The 16,519-nt window shown below is 39.1% G+C and overlaps 1 protein-coding gene across 1 annotated transcript; it reads right to left on the bottom strand.

The window, feature by feature from the left end:
- Window positions 1-1,037: 1,037 nt before the first annotated feature.
- On the bottom strand, window positions 1,038-15,001 carry LOC125374180. Its single transcript, XM_048385038.1, has 5 exons — window positions 14,863-15,001; window positions 9,307-9,369; window positions 8,163-8,213; window positions 7,658-7,705; window positions 1,038-2,537 (listed from the first exon to the last, which is right to left on the bottom strand). The coding sequence occupies exons 1-5, from the start codon at window positions 14,975-14,977 to the stop codon at window positions 2,476-2,478; spliced, it is 339 nt and encodes a 112-aa protein (XP_048240995.1). The 5' UTR covers window positions 14,978-15,001; the 3' UTR covers window positions 1,038-2,475.
- Between the last annotated feature and the right edge of the window lie 1,518 nt (window positions 15,002-16,519).

Raw genomic sequence — 16,519 nt, 5'->3', positions numbered from 1 at the left:
TGGTGAGCTAACTGCCAATGGTCGTCAGGCACCTTTGCACGAATCCCAAGTTCCAATAGTAGCAGACCCGAAATTGCAAATGGACGTTCGCATTGTTCTCCCTAATGTCCCTGATGCAGTTGTCACCGATGACCCACTCATGGGCTCCCAAAAAATAAAATCCCTGATGCTGGCCTCGAAGATTTGGAGTTTTCCATCTCTTCAGACCCATCTGCTGTCGATGGTCTTTCTGATGATCCCTTGTGTTTTTTGTTACTGTCATTTTATTATCAAATCTGTGGTAAAAAAACACACCATCAAAGTAAAAACGGTTTCAAATTAAAATTAATAAAACAAGGAAAGGTGTCTTGTTTATAGTACTTTGCTTAAAATTGTGTTCTTCAGGACAATCTTTATCAAGACGCCAGAGATAAATTTGGGAAAAAAATAAAAACAAAACACAATACAAGAAAGGTGAAAAATCACAATCAAATTCGGAGTATGACACGCCATCAACTCAGACCGCCCGATCTATTAAGTCGCCTCTTAAAATCAGACAAAGTGTATTCCGGACAATGTGTGCATGCGAACAGGAATGTTGCAGTATCTGTCTGCCATACGTTTCAGACAGTCCACACTACGCATAGTCAACACGACAACCAATAGTTAACCCGACCCTTCCTTTTAGAAACAAAACAAAACAGTTGTCGTCAACACAAACTGCCATAAAGCAAATATAAACAATTGAACTATTAGACGTTATAATGAACTTTAGAACATTGTAACAAATACATAAACGAGCACCAGTACTGAACAGGCGACTTCTCGTCTTTGTGTACTAGAAGTTCTCTGCTTAGTGCTTTTTGGTGTATGCGCGCTAAACAACAAACAAACAAGCACATATCTATATATATTTTTTTTATAATATCTCATCATATATACACAAACACACATACACTCACACACACACACACACACACACACACACACACACACACACACACACACACACACACACACACACACACACACACACACACACACACAACACACTCACACACACAAACACACTCACACACACAAACACACTCACACACACACACACATAATACATCGTTAATAGCCTTTCTTGTAACTGGACACACAAACTACATCGGAAACATATTTTGGTGTAACTTGACAAACATACAGTGCATCGTAAACATCCTTTCTTGAAACTCAACACACATAGTACTTCGATAACATCCGTTGTTGAAACTCGACACACATGCAGTACATCGACAACATCCTTTCTTGAAACTCGACGCACATACAGTACTTCAATAACATCCTTTCTCGAAACTCGACACACATACAGTTCATCGATAACATCCTTTCTAGAAACTTGACACACATACAGTACATTGACAATATCCTTTCTCGAAACTCGACACACATACAGTACATCGACAACATCCTTTCTCGAAACTCGACACACATACAGTACATCGACAACATCCTTTTTCGAAACTGGTCACACGTAGAGTACTTCGATCACATTCTTTGTTGCAACTTTGCACACACACGGTACATCGATACATTCTTTGTGGTAGCTCGACACGCAAACCGTACATCGTTAACATTCTTTGTTACAACTTGACACACACACGGTACATCGATAACATTCATTGTGGTCGCTCGACACGCAAACCGTACATCGATAACAAACTTAGTTGCAACTCGACACATATACAGCACATCGATAACATCCTTTGTGGTAGCTGAACACACACAGTAGTACATCGGCAATACTCTTTGTTGTAACTCCACACAGGTTCAATACATCAGTAACATCCTCTGTTGTGTGATCGCCTTTCCTTGTACATTCAATTATCATTTTCAACTGAACATAAACATAGCACATCGATTTAAACTGTATGGCCGCCGCATATGTGTGCATATATGTACCTTAGAAACCTCGACGAATAACCGATCTGTATAGTTGCCGTCAAATCATATACATTCCAACTCTGCTGTCTTGGAGGTCCTGGTGGCTGCACATCAGGTAACCAACTCCATTGGAGAAGTTCCTGGAGAGAGTTAATGACTTCTGACTTTGTTGTCGCTATACACAAACAACGTGTGGATTTCCCAAGCCAGTGCTCTGGACCAGTCGTCGTCAAATCATATCACGTTCAAGGTCTCTGAGCTTCGGGTGCCTTCATGCTGTCACATCCGGGTTCATTTGTCAAAGGTCATGACGAGTTCGCTGACGCCTGACACTGTTGTCACTTCACGACACTTATCAATCATCACACGCACCTATTCAAAACATGATCTGTTGTAATATGCACACATACAATGTGAACTGTCACGTCCAAGCAGTTGTCAACACACACGTGTCATTGGTGCAGTTCTTGCTATAGTGGGGACAATGTCTGACGTCTATGCAGTTCATGATACAGTTGATTGTGCAGGTGCTGTGCAGTAGATGCTTGTGGTGAGCTTGGCCCGGCGTTATATGGGATCGAGACGCGGGGGAGCGACTCCACCAGCTGGCGCCGTCGGGGGGCACATAGCTGACAACAGAGAGAAGTGATCAGTCATTTTAATGTAGCAGGTTCAGTTAATGGACCCAACATAGTGAGGAATTATCATTGAGAGCCCTACAACATTGGTGAACTACCATTGAGCGCCCTACAACATTGGGGAACTATCATTGAGAGCCCTACAACATTGATGAACTATCATTGAGCGCCCTACATCATTGGTGAACTACCACTGAGAGCCCTACAACATTGGTGAACTACCATTGAGCGCCCTACAACATTGGGGAACTATCATTGAGAGCCCTACAACATTGATGAACTATCATTGAGCGCCCTACAACATTGGTGAACTACCACTGAGAGCCCTACAACAGTGGTGAACTACCAGTGAGAGCCCTACAACATTGATGAACTATCATTGAGCGCCCTACAACATTGGTGAACTACCAGTGAGAGCCCTACAACAGTGGTGAACTACCAGTGAGAGCCCTACAACAGTGGTGAACTATCATTGAGAGCCCTACAACAGTGGTGAACTATCATTGAGAGCCCTACAACATTGATGATCTATCACTGAGAGCCCTACAACATTGATGAACTATCACTGAGAGCCCTACGACAGTTAGGATCTACAATTGTGAGGCCTACAACATTGATGAACTATCACTGAGAGCCGTACGACAGTTAGGATCTACCATTGTGAGGCCTACAACATTGATGAACTACCATTGAGAGCCCTACAACATTGATGGACTACCATTTAGAGCCCTACAGCATTGATGAACTACCAATGAGAGCCCTACAACAGTGGTGATCTATCATGGAGAGTCCTACAGCATTGGTGAACTACCATTTAGAGCCCTACAGCATTGATGAACTACCATTGAGAGCCCTACAACAGTGAGGAACTATCATGGAGAGCCCTACAACATTGGTGAACTACCATTGAGAGCCCTACAACAGTGAGGAACTATCATGGAGAGCCCTACAGCATTGGTGAACTACCTTTGAGAGCCCTACAACAGTGAGGAACTATCATGGAGAGCCCTACATCATTGGTGAACTATAATTGAGACCCCTAGAACAGTGAGGAACTATCATGGAGAGCCCTAAAACATTGGTGAACTACCATTGAGAGCCCTACAACAGTGAGGAACTATCATGGAGAGCCCTACAGCATTGGTGAACTACCATTGAGAGCCCTACAACAGTGAGGAACTATCATGGAGAGCCCTACAACATTGGTGAACTACCATTGAGAGCCCTACAACAGTGAGGAACTATCATGGAGAGCCCTACAGCATTGGTGAACTACCATTGAGAGCCCTACAACATTGGTGAACTACCACTGAGAGCCCTACAACAGTGGTGAACTACCAGTGAGAGCCCTACAACAGTGGTGAACTATCATTGAGAGCCCTACAACAGTGGTGAACTATCATTGAGCGCCCTACAACATTGATGAACTATCACTGAGAGCCCTACGACAGTTAGGATCTACCATTGTGAGGCCTACAACATTGATGAACTCTCATTGAGAGCCCTACGACAGTTAGGATCTACCATTGTGAGGCCTACAACATTGATGAACTACCATTGAGAGCCCTACAACATTGATGAACTACCATTGAGAGCCCTACAGCATTGATGAACTACCTGTGAGAGCCCTACAACAGTGGTGATCTGTCATGGAGAGTCCTACAACATTGGTGAACTACCATTGAGAGCCCTACAACAGTGAGGAAATATCATGGAGAGCCCTACAGCATTGGTGAACTACCATTGAGAGCCCTACAACATTGGTGAACTACCATTAAGAGCCCTACAACATTGATGAACTATCATGGAGAGCCCAACAGCATTGGTGAACTACCATTGAGAGCCCTACAACATTGATGAACTACCATTGAGAGCCCTACAACAGTGAGGAACTATCATTGAGAGCCCTACAACATTGGTGAACTACCATTGAGAGCCCTACAACAGTGAGGAACTATCATGGAGAGCCCGACATCATTGGTGAACTATCATTGAGAGCCCTACAACAGTGAGGAACTATCATGGAGAGCCCTAAAACATTGGTGAACTACCTTTGAGAGCCCTACAACAGTGAGGAACTATCATGGAGAGCCCTACAGCATTGGTGAACTACCATTGAGAGCCCTACAACATTTGTGAACTACCATTAAGAGCCCTACAATATTGATGAACTATCATGGAGAGCCCTACAGCATTGGCGAACTACCATTGAGAGCCCTACAACATTGATGAACTACCATTTAGAGCCCTACAACAGTGAGGAACTATCATTGAGAGCCCTACAACATTGGTGAACTACCATTGAGAGCCCTACAACAGTGAGGAACTATCATGGAGAGCCCTACATCATTGGTGAACTACCATTGAGAGCCCTACAACAGTGAGGAAATATCATGGAGAGCCCTACAGCATTGGTGAACTACCATTGAGAGCCCTACAACAGTGAGGAACTATCATGGAGAGCCCTAAAACATTGGTGAACTACCTTTGAGAGCCCTACAACAGTGAGGAACTATCATGGAGAGCCCTACAGCATTGGTGAACTACCATTGAGAGCCCTACAACAGTGAGGAACTATCATGGAGAGCCCTACAACATTGGTGAACTACCATTGAGAGCCCTACAACAGTGAGGAACTATCATGGAGAGCCCTACAGCATTGGTGAACTACCATTGAGAGCCCTACAACATTGGTGAACTACCACTGAGAGCCCTACAACAGTGGTGAACTACCAGTGAGAGCCCTACAACAGTGGTGAACTATCATTGAGAGCCCTACAACAGTGGTGAACTATCATTGAGCGCCCTACAACATTGATGATCTATCACTGAGAGCCCTACAGCATTGATGAACTATCACTGAGAGCCCTACGACAGTTAGGATCTACCATTGTGAGGCCTACAACATTGATGAACTCTCATTGAGAGCCCTACGACAGTTAGGATCTACCATTGTGAGGCCTACAACATTGATGAACTACCATTGAGAGCCCTACAACATTGATGAACTACCATTTAGAGCCCTACAGCATTGATGAACTACCATTGAGAGCCCTACAACAGTGAGGAAATATCATGGAGAGCCCTACAGCATTGGTGAACTACCATTGAGAGCCCTACAACATTGGTGAACTACCATTAAGAGCCCTACAACATTGATGAACTATCATGGAGAGCCCTACAGCATTGGTGAACTACCATTGAGAGCCCTACAACATTGATGAACTACCATTGAGAGCCCTACAACAGTGAGGAACTATCATTGAGAGCCCTACAACATTGGTGAACTACCATTGAGAGCCCTACAACAGTGAGGAACTATCATGGAGAGCCCGACATCATTGGTGAACTATCATTGAGAGCCCTACAACAGTGAGGAACTATCATGGAGAGCCCTAAAACATTGGTGAACTACCACTGAGAGCCCTACAACAGTGAGGAACTATCATGGAGAGCCCTACAGCATTGGTGAACTACCATTGAGAGCCCTACAACATTTGTGAACTACCATTAAGAGCCCTACAATATTGATGAACTATCATGGAGAGCCCTACAGCATTTCCGAACTACCATTGAGAGCCCTACAACATTGATGAACTACCATTTAGAGCCCTACAACAGTGAGGAACTATCATTGAGAGCCCTACAACATTGGTGAACTACCATTGAGAGCCCTACAACAGTGAGGAACTATCATGGAGAGCCCTACATCATTGGTGAACTATCATTGAGAGCCCTACAACAGTGAGGAACTATCATGGAGAGCCCTAAAACATTGGTGAACTACCACTGAGAGCCCTACAACAGTGAGGAACTATCATGGAGAGCCCTACAGCATTGGTGAACTACCATTGAGAGCCCTACAACATTTGTGAACTACCATTAAGAGCCCTACAATATTGATGAACTATCATGGAGAGCCCTACAGCATTTCCGAACTACCATTGAGAGCCCTACAACATTGATGAACTACCATTTAGAGCCCTACAACAGTGAGGAACTATCATTGAGAGCCCTACAACATTGGTGAACTACCATTGAGAGCCCTACAACAGTGAGGAACTATCATGGAGAGCCCTACATCATTGGTGAACTATCATTGAGAGCCCTACAACAGTGAGGAAATATCATGGAGAGCCCTACAGCATTGGTGAACTACCATTGAGAGCCCTACAACATTGGTGAACTACCATTAAGAGCCCTACAACATTGATGAACTATCATGGAGAGCCCAACAGCATTGGTGAACTACCATTGAGAGCCCTACAACATTGATGAACTACCATTGAGAGCCCTACAACAGTGAGGAACTATCATTGAGAGCCCTACAACATTGGTGAACTACCATTGAGAGCCCTACAACAGTGAGGAACTATCATGGAGAGCCCGACATCATTGGTGAACTATCATTGAGAGCCCTACAACAGTGAGGAACTATCATGGAGAGCCCTAAAACATTGGTGAACTACCATTGAGAGCCCTACAACAGTGAGGAACTATCATGGAGAGCCCTACAGCATTGGTGAACTACCATTGAGAGCCCTACAACATTTGTGAACTACCATTAAGAGCCCTACAATATTGATGAACTATCATGGAGAGCCCTACAGCATTGGCGAACTACCATTGAGAGCCCTACAACATTGATGAACTACCATTTAGAGCCCTACAACAGTGAGGAACTATCATTGAGAGCCCTACAACATTGGTGAACTACCATTGAGAGCCCTACAACAGTGAGGAACTATCAAGGAGAGCCCTACAGCATTGGTGAACTACCATTGAGAGCCCTACAACAGTGAGGAACTATCATGGAGAGCCCTACAACATTGGTGAACTACCATTGAGAGCCCTACAACAGTGAGGAAATATCATGGAGAGCCCTGCAGCATTGGTGAACTACCATTGAGAGCCCTACAACATTGGTGAACAACCATTAAGAGCCCTACAACATTGATGAACTATCATGGAGAGCCCTACAGCATTGTTGAACTACCATTGAGAGCCCTACAAAATTGATGAACTACCATTGAGAGCCCTACAACAGTGAGGAACTATCATGGAGAGCCCTACAACATTGATGAACATTGAGAACCAGATATCATGTTTACCTTTATCTTTTTCACCTTGAATGCCTTTCAGCTCCAAGTCGTCTTTTCCTGCAAGATATTAGTAATGTCTTAGTATTGTTAGCTCAGATTTCACACTGAATGCCCGAAATATTGTTTAACCGTTGTTTCAAGAAACACATCTTGGCGGCAACGGAAGTGACCTGTTGTATGGAGACTGGACCATGCACAATCTGGACACGTTCTTATCCAAGATGTTGCGTATTCGCTGTGTAATCTCCATCGTTTGAATGTAAACTCCGTGTGGGGAGCGCAGCTGTTTTTACAGCTTCAGCCGCAATTTTAACTTTGTGAACAACTTGGAGGTCTCAGTTTATTGGATAACTTTAGACGAGATCCGAACTGAGTGAACAGGCTTAACTCTGAGATTAGCTTCTGGCGAGATCCGAACTGAGTGAATAGACTGAACTCTGAGATTAGTTTCTGGCCAGATCTAAACTGGGTGAAAGGATCAGATGAAATCTTACCGTGTGATATAACGACTCACCTGATCTTTCCACGATGTCATCGCGGCTGATTCGGTAATTATATGCAGCCCCTGGAGAAACAGAGCATTCGCAAGATGTGTACGCTGTTGTTTTACAAAGCTACATGTGTATTTTCTCACAATTATTCAGGGTGTTTGATTCGATCTATCACGTTAACCTCTACCTTGGTATTGTCTGAAACAAAACCTCGTCACTTGGAGACAAGGAAGGTAGATCTGACCGGATTTTTTTTTCACCCAATGACTTATGTCTGCAGATGAAAAAAAATCATTAATCAACAGCATCACATTAAAATGTTATTTATGTATACTGTCTCGTTGTGTCATCGTTGCGCCATATTTTTGTCGTACAGATGTGCATCCCTTTGGTGTGCCAGAAACCATTTATCGAGTGTTCGAATCCCGTTTCGCCCTGATGATGTTTCTGGGTTTCTCAGCATCATGTCAATACTGATGGGTTTCATCAAAACGGTGAACGTCTGAGATTTACATCAGTTCAGGCTTACGGCGGCACTGAGTCATAGTCAGTTGGCCAGGGGTGAAAAACAAGATGTTCGTTCCCACATTTTCCTTTACACCTTAAACCTTTTTCTATTGCATAAAAGAGGTATATGTACACACCTTTTATTGGGTAGTAAGCTTGCAATTGTGTGTGGGGATTTTCAGGGGGTCGAAATTGCATAAATTGAAAGAAAAATGCATAATTTGACAAAACTGTCTGTAACATTTTTATTAAGTCATTAAACTATCCAAATTATGTCTTTGATTACAGGTAATGAGTTCGGTTATCTGAATTTGGCAAACATTTTGTTTCATATAACTGTTATTTTAATTCTCAGTGGAAACATTTGTAAAAATCATGTTTTTTTTACTTCGATACCCATGCTTTGCATGGTGCAGTCGACCGAACCGCACGTTGAAATCCACTTGTTACAAACCGGATGTCTAGTTCGTTTCGCGATTTTAATTGGACTATGCATAGACTCGTTGGTCCAGCCAAAATGTAACTTCGGAATTCCAGCCTAGTTCGGCGAGGGTGGAAACTGGACTCTATAGTCAGTTAACGCCCTTGCCTTGGGAAGATGGGAAGATTTCAGAAATTCCATTTACTGCGGATCCTGAAGAATAATTGGGTCATACTTATTAACTTGCAGCGTGTCCTCAGCAGAAACTGAGCTTTGTGGTCGTGGTTGTCGCTGTCGTCTTCCTAGAGTAAGAATTGGTGATTTGAAATAAATAAAATGTTCTGTCAGTGGTTTGTTAATCATATCATTGTCTGATAAATATTGAAAGCAGGATTCTTTTAAGGATGTCGGCTTGTCCGGGAACGTTTTCTAAGATAGCGAACTTTCTAAACGAAAGGGAGAGAGGCTAGCGTACATTCTTTTGCGCTAGACGAACTTCAGAACCACCATTCACACTATAAATAGGCTTATAGGGAAATCACTCACGTGTTTACATTTTTACATGAAAGGAGTGGTTAACGTTTTAGAACATACCAACCACATATGGATAAACAGTTTATCTATGAGAAATTATCATTCTGTTTTATATGTTTTTTCAAGAAGTTGATAATAGCGTGTGCAGCGACATTCCATGATGACGTCATACAGTGCCATGACGTCACGTGACTAAGTGTAAATCCAGTGACGTCATAGCTGAAGAATATTGCTGGCCTGTTCTGGTCTGTTTGGCCATAAGGAATAAGTGAAGAGAAAATTGATTACCATTTTGTCTGACGCTGAAGATTTAACAATTTGACTTTTAGTCATAGATTCGCGTCGTCCGCGCAATATATCGGCGATAGACGTACTTACATTATGTCGTTCTGATAGACACACATACGTTTTATTCAGCATAATGCCCTGGTAGAAAATGTATCAGTGCAAATAGTTGCAGTTCCTAGTTTCAACAGTTTACTTAATAAGTAAGGATAAGATTTATGGATGAACAACTTCTTTATTACAATTAAGAGCGACGTTTTAATGTAGGTTCTAACACCGTTATCACTTGTTTGATGTTAGAACCTACACCGAAGCGTCGCTCTTGATTGTAATAAAGAAGCTGTTGATGCATAAATCTTATCCTTACTTAGTACTCCAACTTCTAAATGCCTATCAAAGAAAATTTCTTGATGTAGATATAAGGCAGCGTTAAACATAACATCCATCTTATTGTTTTGTAAGAGATTTATTTGCGTGTGAAAAGTGTAAGGCTTACAGATATATTATTCCTAATGTCAGCATAAAACAAAGAGAGAGAGAGACACAGAGAGAGACACACACACACAGAGAGAGAGAGAGATAGAGAGAGAGAGAGGGGGAGAGAGAGAGGGAGAGAGAGGGGAGAGAGAGGGAGAGAGAGAGAGAGGGGAGAGAGAGAGGGAGGGAGGGAGAGAGAGAGAAAAAGAGGGAGGGAGAGAGAGAGAGAGGGAGAGAGAGAGGGAGGGAGAGAGAGAGAGACACAGAGAGTGAGAGAGAGAGATAGAGAAAGAGAGATGATCTCTGAGTGGCCTAAATGTAGAATATTGTTCCGTGTTTATCTGTTCTAAATCTCGCTCCCACCAGGGCGGTTGAATGTTTAGCACAAATACCACATTAACCCTTATCTGTGCGTTCAACTGCTTCCTGGTGTATGTTGGTCAGGTGATATATTGCACTGACAGCGTTACTATGGATTACATTGTATGTATATGTGTAGGTGCATGAGAGAAAATATATTGACGGAAGTTTCATTCGGGAGACATTATTTGTAATGAGCTCAGTGTCATTGTTAAATGTGCAGTTTGTGAAGTGAAATGAATTGCCAGCTGTACCAACCCAACATATTGTAATGTATGGATATAATTATGAAGACGCTAGTAGATAATCAACCACACTGACGCCATTATGAGTAATATATGTAAATAGAATCATCATTCTCATTTCATGTATGGATACCAAATGTACAACAGGATTATGTAAGTTTATGAGTATTATATGTAAATAGAATCATCATTCTCATTTCATGTATGGAAACCAAATGTACAACAGGATTATGTAAGTTTATGAGTACTATATGTAAATAGAATTATCATTCTCATTTCATGTATGGATACCAAATGTACAACAGGATTATTTAAGTTTATGAGTAATATATGTAAATAGAATCATCATTCTCATTTCATGTATGGAAACCAAACGTACAACAGGATTATGTAAGTTTATGAGTAATATATGTAAATAGAATCATCATTCTCATTTCATCTATGGATACCAAATGTACAATAGGATTATGTAAGTTTATGAGTAATATATGTAAATAGAATCATCATTCTCATTTCATGTATGGAAACCAAATGTACAACAGGATTATGTAAGTTTATGAGTAATATGTGTAAATAGAATCATCATTCTCATTTCATGTATGGATACCAAATGTACAACAGGATTATGTAAGTTTATGACTAATATATGTAAATAGAATCATCATTCTCATTTCATGTATGGAAACCAAATGTACAACAGGATTATGTAAGTTTATGAGTAATATATGTAAATAGAATCATCATTCTCATTTCATGTATGGAAACCAAATGTACAACAGGATTATGTAAGTTTATGAGTAATATATGTAAATAGAATCATCATTCTCATTTCATGTATGGATACCAAATGTACAGCAGGATTATGTAAGTTTATGAGTAATATATGTAAATAGAATCATCATTCTCATTTCATGTATGGAAACCAAATGTACAACAAGATTATGTAAGTTTATGAGTAATATATGTAAATAGAATTATCATTCTCATTTCATGTATTGATACCAAATGTACAACAGGATTATGTAAGTTTATGAGTAATATATGTAAATAGAATCATCATTCTCATTTCATGTATGGAAACCAAATGTACAATAGGATTATGTAAGTTTATGAGTATTATATGTAAATAGAATCATCATTCTCATTTCATGTATGGATACCAAATGTACAACAGGATTATGTAAGTTTATAAGTACTATATGTAAATAGAATCATCATTCTCATTTCATGTATAGAAACCAAATGTACAACAGGATTATGTAAGTTTATGAGTACTATATGTAAATAGAATCATCATTCTCATTTCATGTATGGATACCAAATGTACAGCAGGATTATGTAAGTTTATGAGTACTATATGTAAATAGAATCATCATTCTCATTTCATGTATGGATACCAAATGTACAACAGGATTATGTAAGGTTATGAGTACTATATGTAAATAGAATCATCATTCTCATTTCATGTATGGATACCAAACAACAGGATATATCTAAGTTTATGAGTATTATATGTAAATAGAATCATCATTCTCATTTCATGTATGGAAACCAAATGTACAACAGGATTATGTAAGTTTATGAGTAATATATGTAAATAGAAGCATCATTCTCATTTCATGTATGGATACCAAATGTACAACAGGATTATGTAAGTTTATGAGTACTATATGTAAATAGAATCATCATTCTCATTTCATGTATGGATACCAAATGTACAACAGGATTATGTAAGTTTATGAGTACTATATGTAAATAGAATCATCATTCTCATTTCATGTATGGATACCAAACAACAGGATATATGTAAGTTTATGAGTATTATATGTAAATAGAATCATCATTCTCATTTCATGTATGGAAACCAAATGTACAACAGGATTATGTAAGTTTATGAGTACTATATGTAAATAGAATCATCATTCTCATTTCTTGTATGGATACCAAACAACAGGATATATGTAAGTTTATGAGTATTATATGTAAATAGAATCATCATTCTCATTTCATGTATGGAAACCAAATGTACAACAGGATTATGTAAGTTTATGAGTATTATATGTAAATAGAATTATCATTCTCATTTCATGTATGGATACCAAATGTACAACAGGATTATGTCAGTTTATGAGTACTATATGTAAATAGAATCATCATTCTCATTTCATCTATGGATACCAAATGTACAACAGGATTATGTAAGTTTATGAGTAATATATGTAAATAGAATCATCATTCTCATTTCATGTATGGAAACCAAATGTACAACAGGATTATGTCAGTTTATGAGTACTATATGTAAATAGAATCATCATTCTCATTTCATGTATGGAAACCAAATGTACAATAGGATTATGTAAGGTTATGAGTACTATATGTAAATAGAATCATCATTCTCATTTCATGTATGGATACCAAATGTACAACAGGATTATGTAAGTTTATGAGTAATATATGTAAATAGAATCATCATTCTCATTTCATGTATGGAAACCAAATGTACAACAGGATTATGTAAGTTTATGAGTACTATATGTAAATAGAATCATCATTCTCATTTCATGTATGGAAACCAAATGTACAACAGGATTATGTAAGTTTATGAGTACTATATGTAAATAGAATCATCATTCTCATTTCATGTATGGAAACCAAATGTACAACAGGATTATGTAAGTTTATGAGCAATATATGTAAATAGAATCATCATTCTCATTTCATGTATGGAAACCAAATGTACAACAGGATTATGTAAGTTTATGAGTAATATATGTAAATAGAATCATCATTCTCATTTCATGTATGGATACCAAATGTACAACAGGATTATGTAAGTTTATGAGTAATATATGTAAATAGAATCATCATTCTCATTTCATGTATGGAAACCAAATGTACAACAGGATTATGTAAGTTTATGAGTACTATATGTAAATAGAATCATCATTCTCATTTCATGTATGGAAACCAAATGTACAACAGGATTATGTAAGTTTATGAGCAATATATGTAAATAGAATCATCATTCTCATTTCATGTATGGAAACCAAATGTACAACAGGATTATGTAAGTTTATGAGTAATATATGTAAATAGAATCATCATTCTCATTTCATGTATGGATACCAAACGTACAACAGGACTCTGTGAGTTTCTTACCATAACTACAGTAATCACAAAACACATATCTGAGTCATGATCAGTCATATAATCTCAAGAATTCCTTCTTACTGGCTTGGAAAAATACCGTCAACTTCAGAATAGTTACAAATAGGAGGATTCCTTGGTGATAAATATTGAAATATTAGAATATTATCAACATTCCAAGCAAGAGATGATGTACGAAAAAGCTTTTGTCGAAATGATTGTACATGCATGTAAATATATCCCCCACGAACAGTTTATCTGTTATTAGAGACCCGTGAAGATCCGGGGTAGAATTGCGTCCCTTGGGCGCTCCAGTAACCCATGATTGTGGGTTCGGATCCCGGTTCGCCCCGATTATGTTTCTTGGTTTGTCAGCACCATACCCGTGCTCGTGAGTTTCACTGAAGTGGTAGAGACCTGCATTACTTTTGGCTTTCCTCCCACAATTAGTTGACACGCCGTGATATCACTGGAATACTGTTAAAAGCGGCGTTACATCCAACTCACTCACTCACTCACTCACTCACTCACTCAGGCACTCACTCACTCACTCACTCACTTGCAGTAGAATCGGTCTTCAGCAACCCATGCAAATCAATCACTCGATTGTCTGGTCCAGACTTATACAGCTGGAATATTGCTGAGTGCGATGTTAAACAGTAAACAAACAAACAACAGCAATTAGAACTATCATGGTGTGGGTATACAACAGAAGTTCTACAACAAGTAAATATAGTCAGTACTTACGAACAACCCTCCTTCGACGTCTGATTAACAGAGCCACGACGACAACGACGAAGGCGACGATGACGACTATCACAGTCACACACACAGCAATTGCAATGACATATTTTCTATCCATGTTTCCGTTTTGTTCCAGTGAGAGAGTCACCATCTGTAAATGTTACAAAACATTTAACATATGCATTATGTACCATTACGCAATGGTCCACATACACAATGACACCCCGCTGGTGTCGTCCACCAGATAAACATCACTGGACAAAATATCATCCATTCCAACATTTCCAAAACTTGGAAATACCGTCATTCCAATTGGAAATATGACCATTCCAAAATTTGGAAAGGTCATATTTCCAAGCTTGGAAATGTTTGGAAATGTTTGGAAATGTTTGGATTTGTTTGGATTTGTTTGGAAATGTTTGAATACATAGGTGATTTTATGTCTGCTTCTTCTGTCTGCTGGTTAAGCTGTTCAGATCGTTTCCAAAGTGGATTTGCTGCAATATTCTATCCCAACGCTTTAGTTGAATACATAATACTGTTTATAAATGTATTTGACGGTGCAACACATCAAGAATTTACTGCCGCTTCTTCAACTTGTGTGCACTTGAGATTATTATTACGTCGGTAATGCACTCTTTCAAGTGCATCTTTGGCTTAAAGCTTCAAACGAATGCTTTCATAAAATACCCCATTAGATACTTTTCAAATGTTAGGATGTGTTGGCAACACATCATGGTTTTATTGCCGCTTCTTTCAGTTCGTAGGCTTGTATAACGGAACATGGTGGACTTATATGTCTACATATTTGATTTTATGTCACCAAGCTCATTTGTCGATGAAAACATTTCATCTGTAATACGTTACATAAGTGTATCATACTTATGGCCATCATATATTTTGGCAATATTTAGATATCGCAACACATCATGATTTTATTTCAAAGATGCAAAATAAAGGTCACTGAGGGTAGATTTTTTATTTAATTTGTATATAGCGTAGTACAGTGAATTTCTCTTGGTTGTTTAACAAGCTCACATAAAAGATGTAAGCCTCAATAAATTAAGAATTATGTTTCTACTGGTGCTTCTTCTGGTTCTCAGTTTGTTGTTGCGCTTTGTTCAAATATTTTGTAATATGAACTTAGCACCATAAATGATTTGAAATTTATCACAGGATGTACACCACCACAAGAGAGGCATCGTGGTTTTACTAGTGCTATTTTACAAATCGAATATACCTTTATCAGACATGGCGATGCGATTGAACACCGGATTGGTACCCTGTTATATATGGCTGTTTCCCTCTCTGTTTCTCAGAACTAATCCATAAATTGATAGCATTATAACTAAACTGCTGTCGAGGTGTTCATTCCAAATCTTACATTTCACCAAGCCATGCAGAAATAACAAAAATACAAAACACAGGATGAACGTGAATTTATATTCAGGATATCATGTCATAGTTCAAGGTATATGTACAATAAATAACACTTGGGCACATCACTGGGTAATGATCATACATGTATACAATTATATCTACAATAATACACATACAAGAACTAAAATATAGAATGTACAATTAAAATTTCTATTTAAAGCAAAACTTTACAACAACAATAAACCAATAAATTACACACACACAAATCTGTCCCTTGGTG

Source organism: Haliotis rufescens, unplaced genomic scaffold (genome assembly GCF_023055435.1).
Source record: "Haliotis rufescens isolate VD_foot unplaced genomic scaffold, xgHalRufe1.0.p SCAF_53, whole genome shotgun sequence".
Classification (NCBI taxonomy): domain Eukaryota; kingdom Metazoa; phylum Mollusca; class Gastropoda; order Lepetellida; family Haliotidae; genus Haliotis; species Haliotis rufescens.
This window is presented reverse-complemented; position numbering and strand designations above follow the sequence as displayed.

Excerpts from the sequence above, each read along its gene's own strand:
- LOC125374180 (XM_048385038.1), bottom strand. The coding sequence starts at position 14,977 with ATGGATAGAAAATATGTCATTGCAATTGCTGTGTGTGTGACTGTGATA. Across the intron at positions 7,706-8,162 it reads TGACATCGTGGAAAGATCAG|GAAAAGACGACTTGGAGCTG; the intron begins GTGAGTCGTTAT and ends AATATCTTGCAG. Across the intron at positions 2,538-7,657 it reads TCAAGGTGAAAAAGATAAAG|CTATGTGCCCCCCGACGGCG; the intron begins GTAAACATGATA and ends CTCTGTTGTCAG.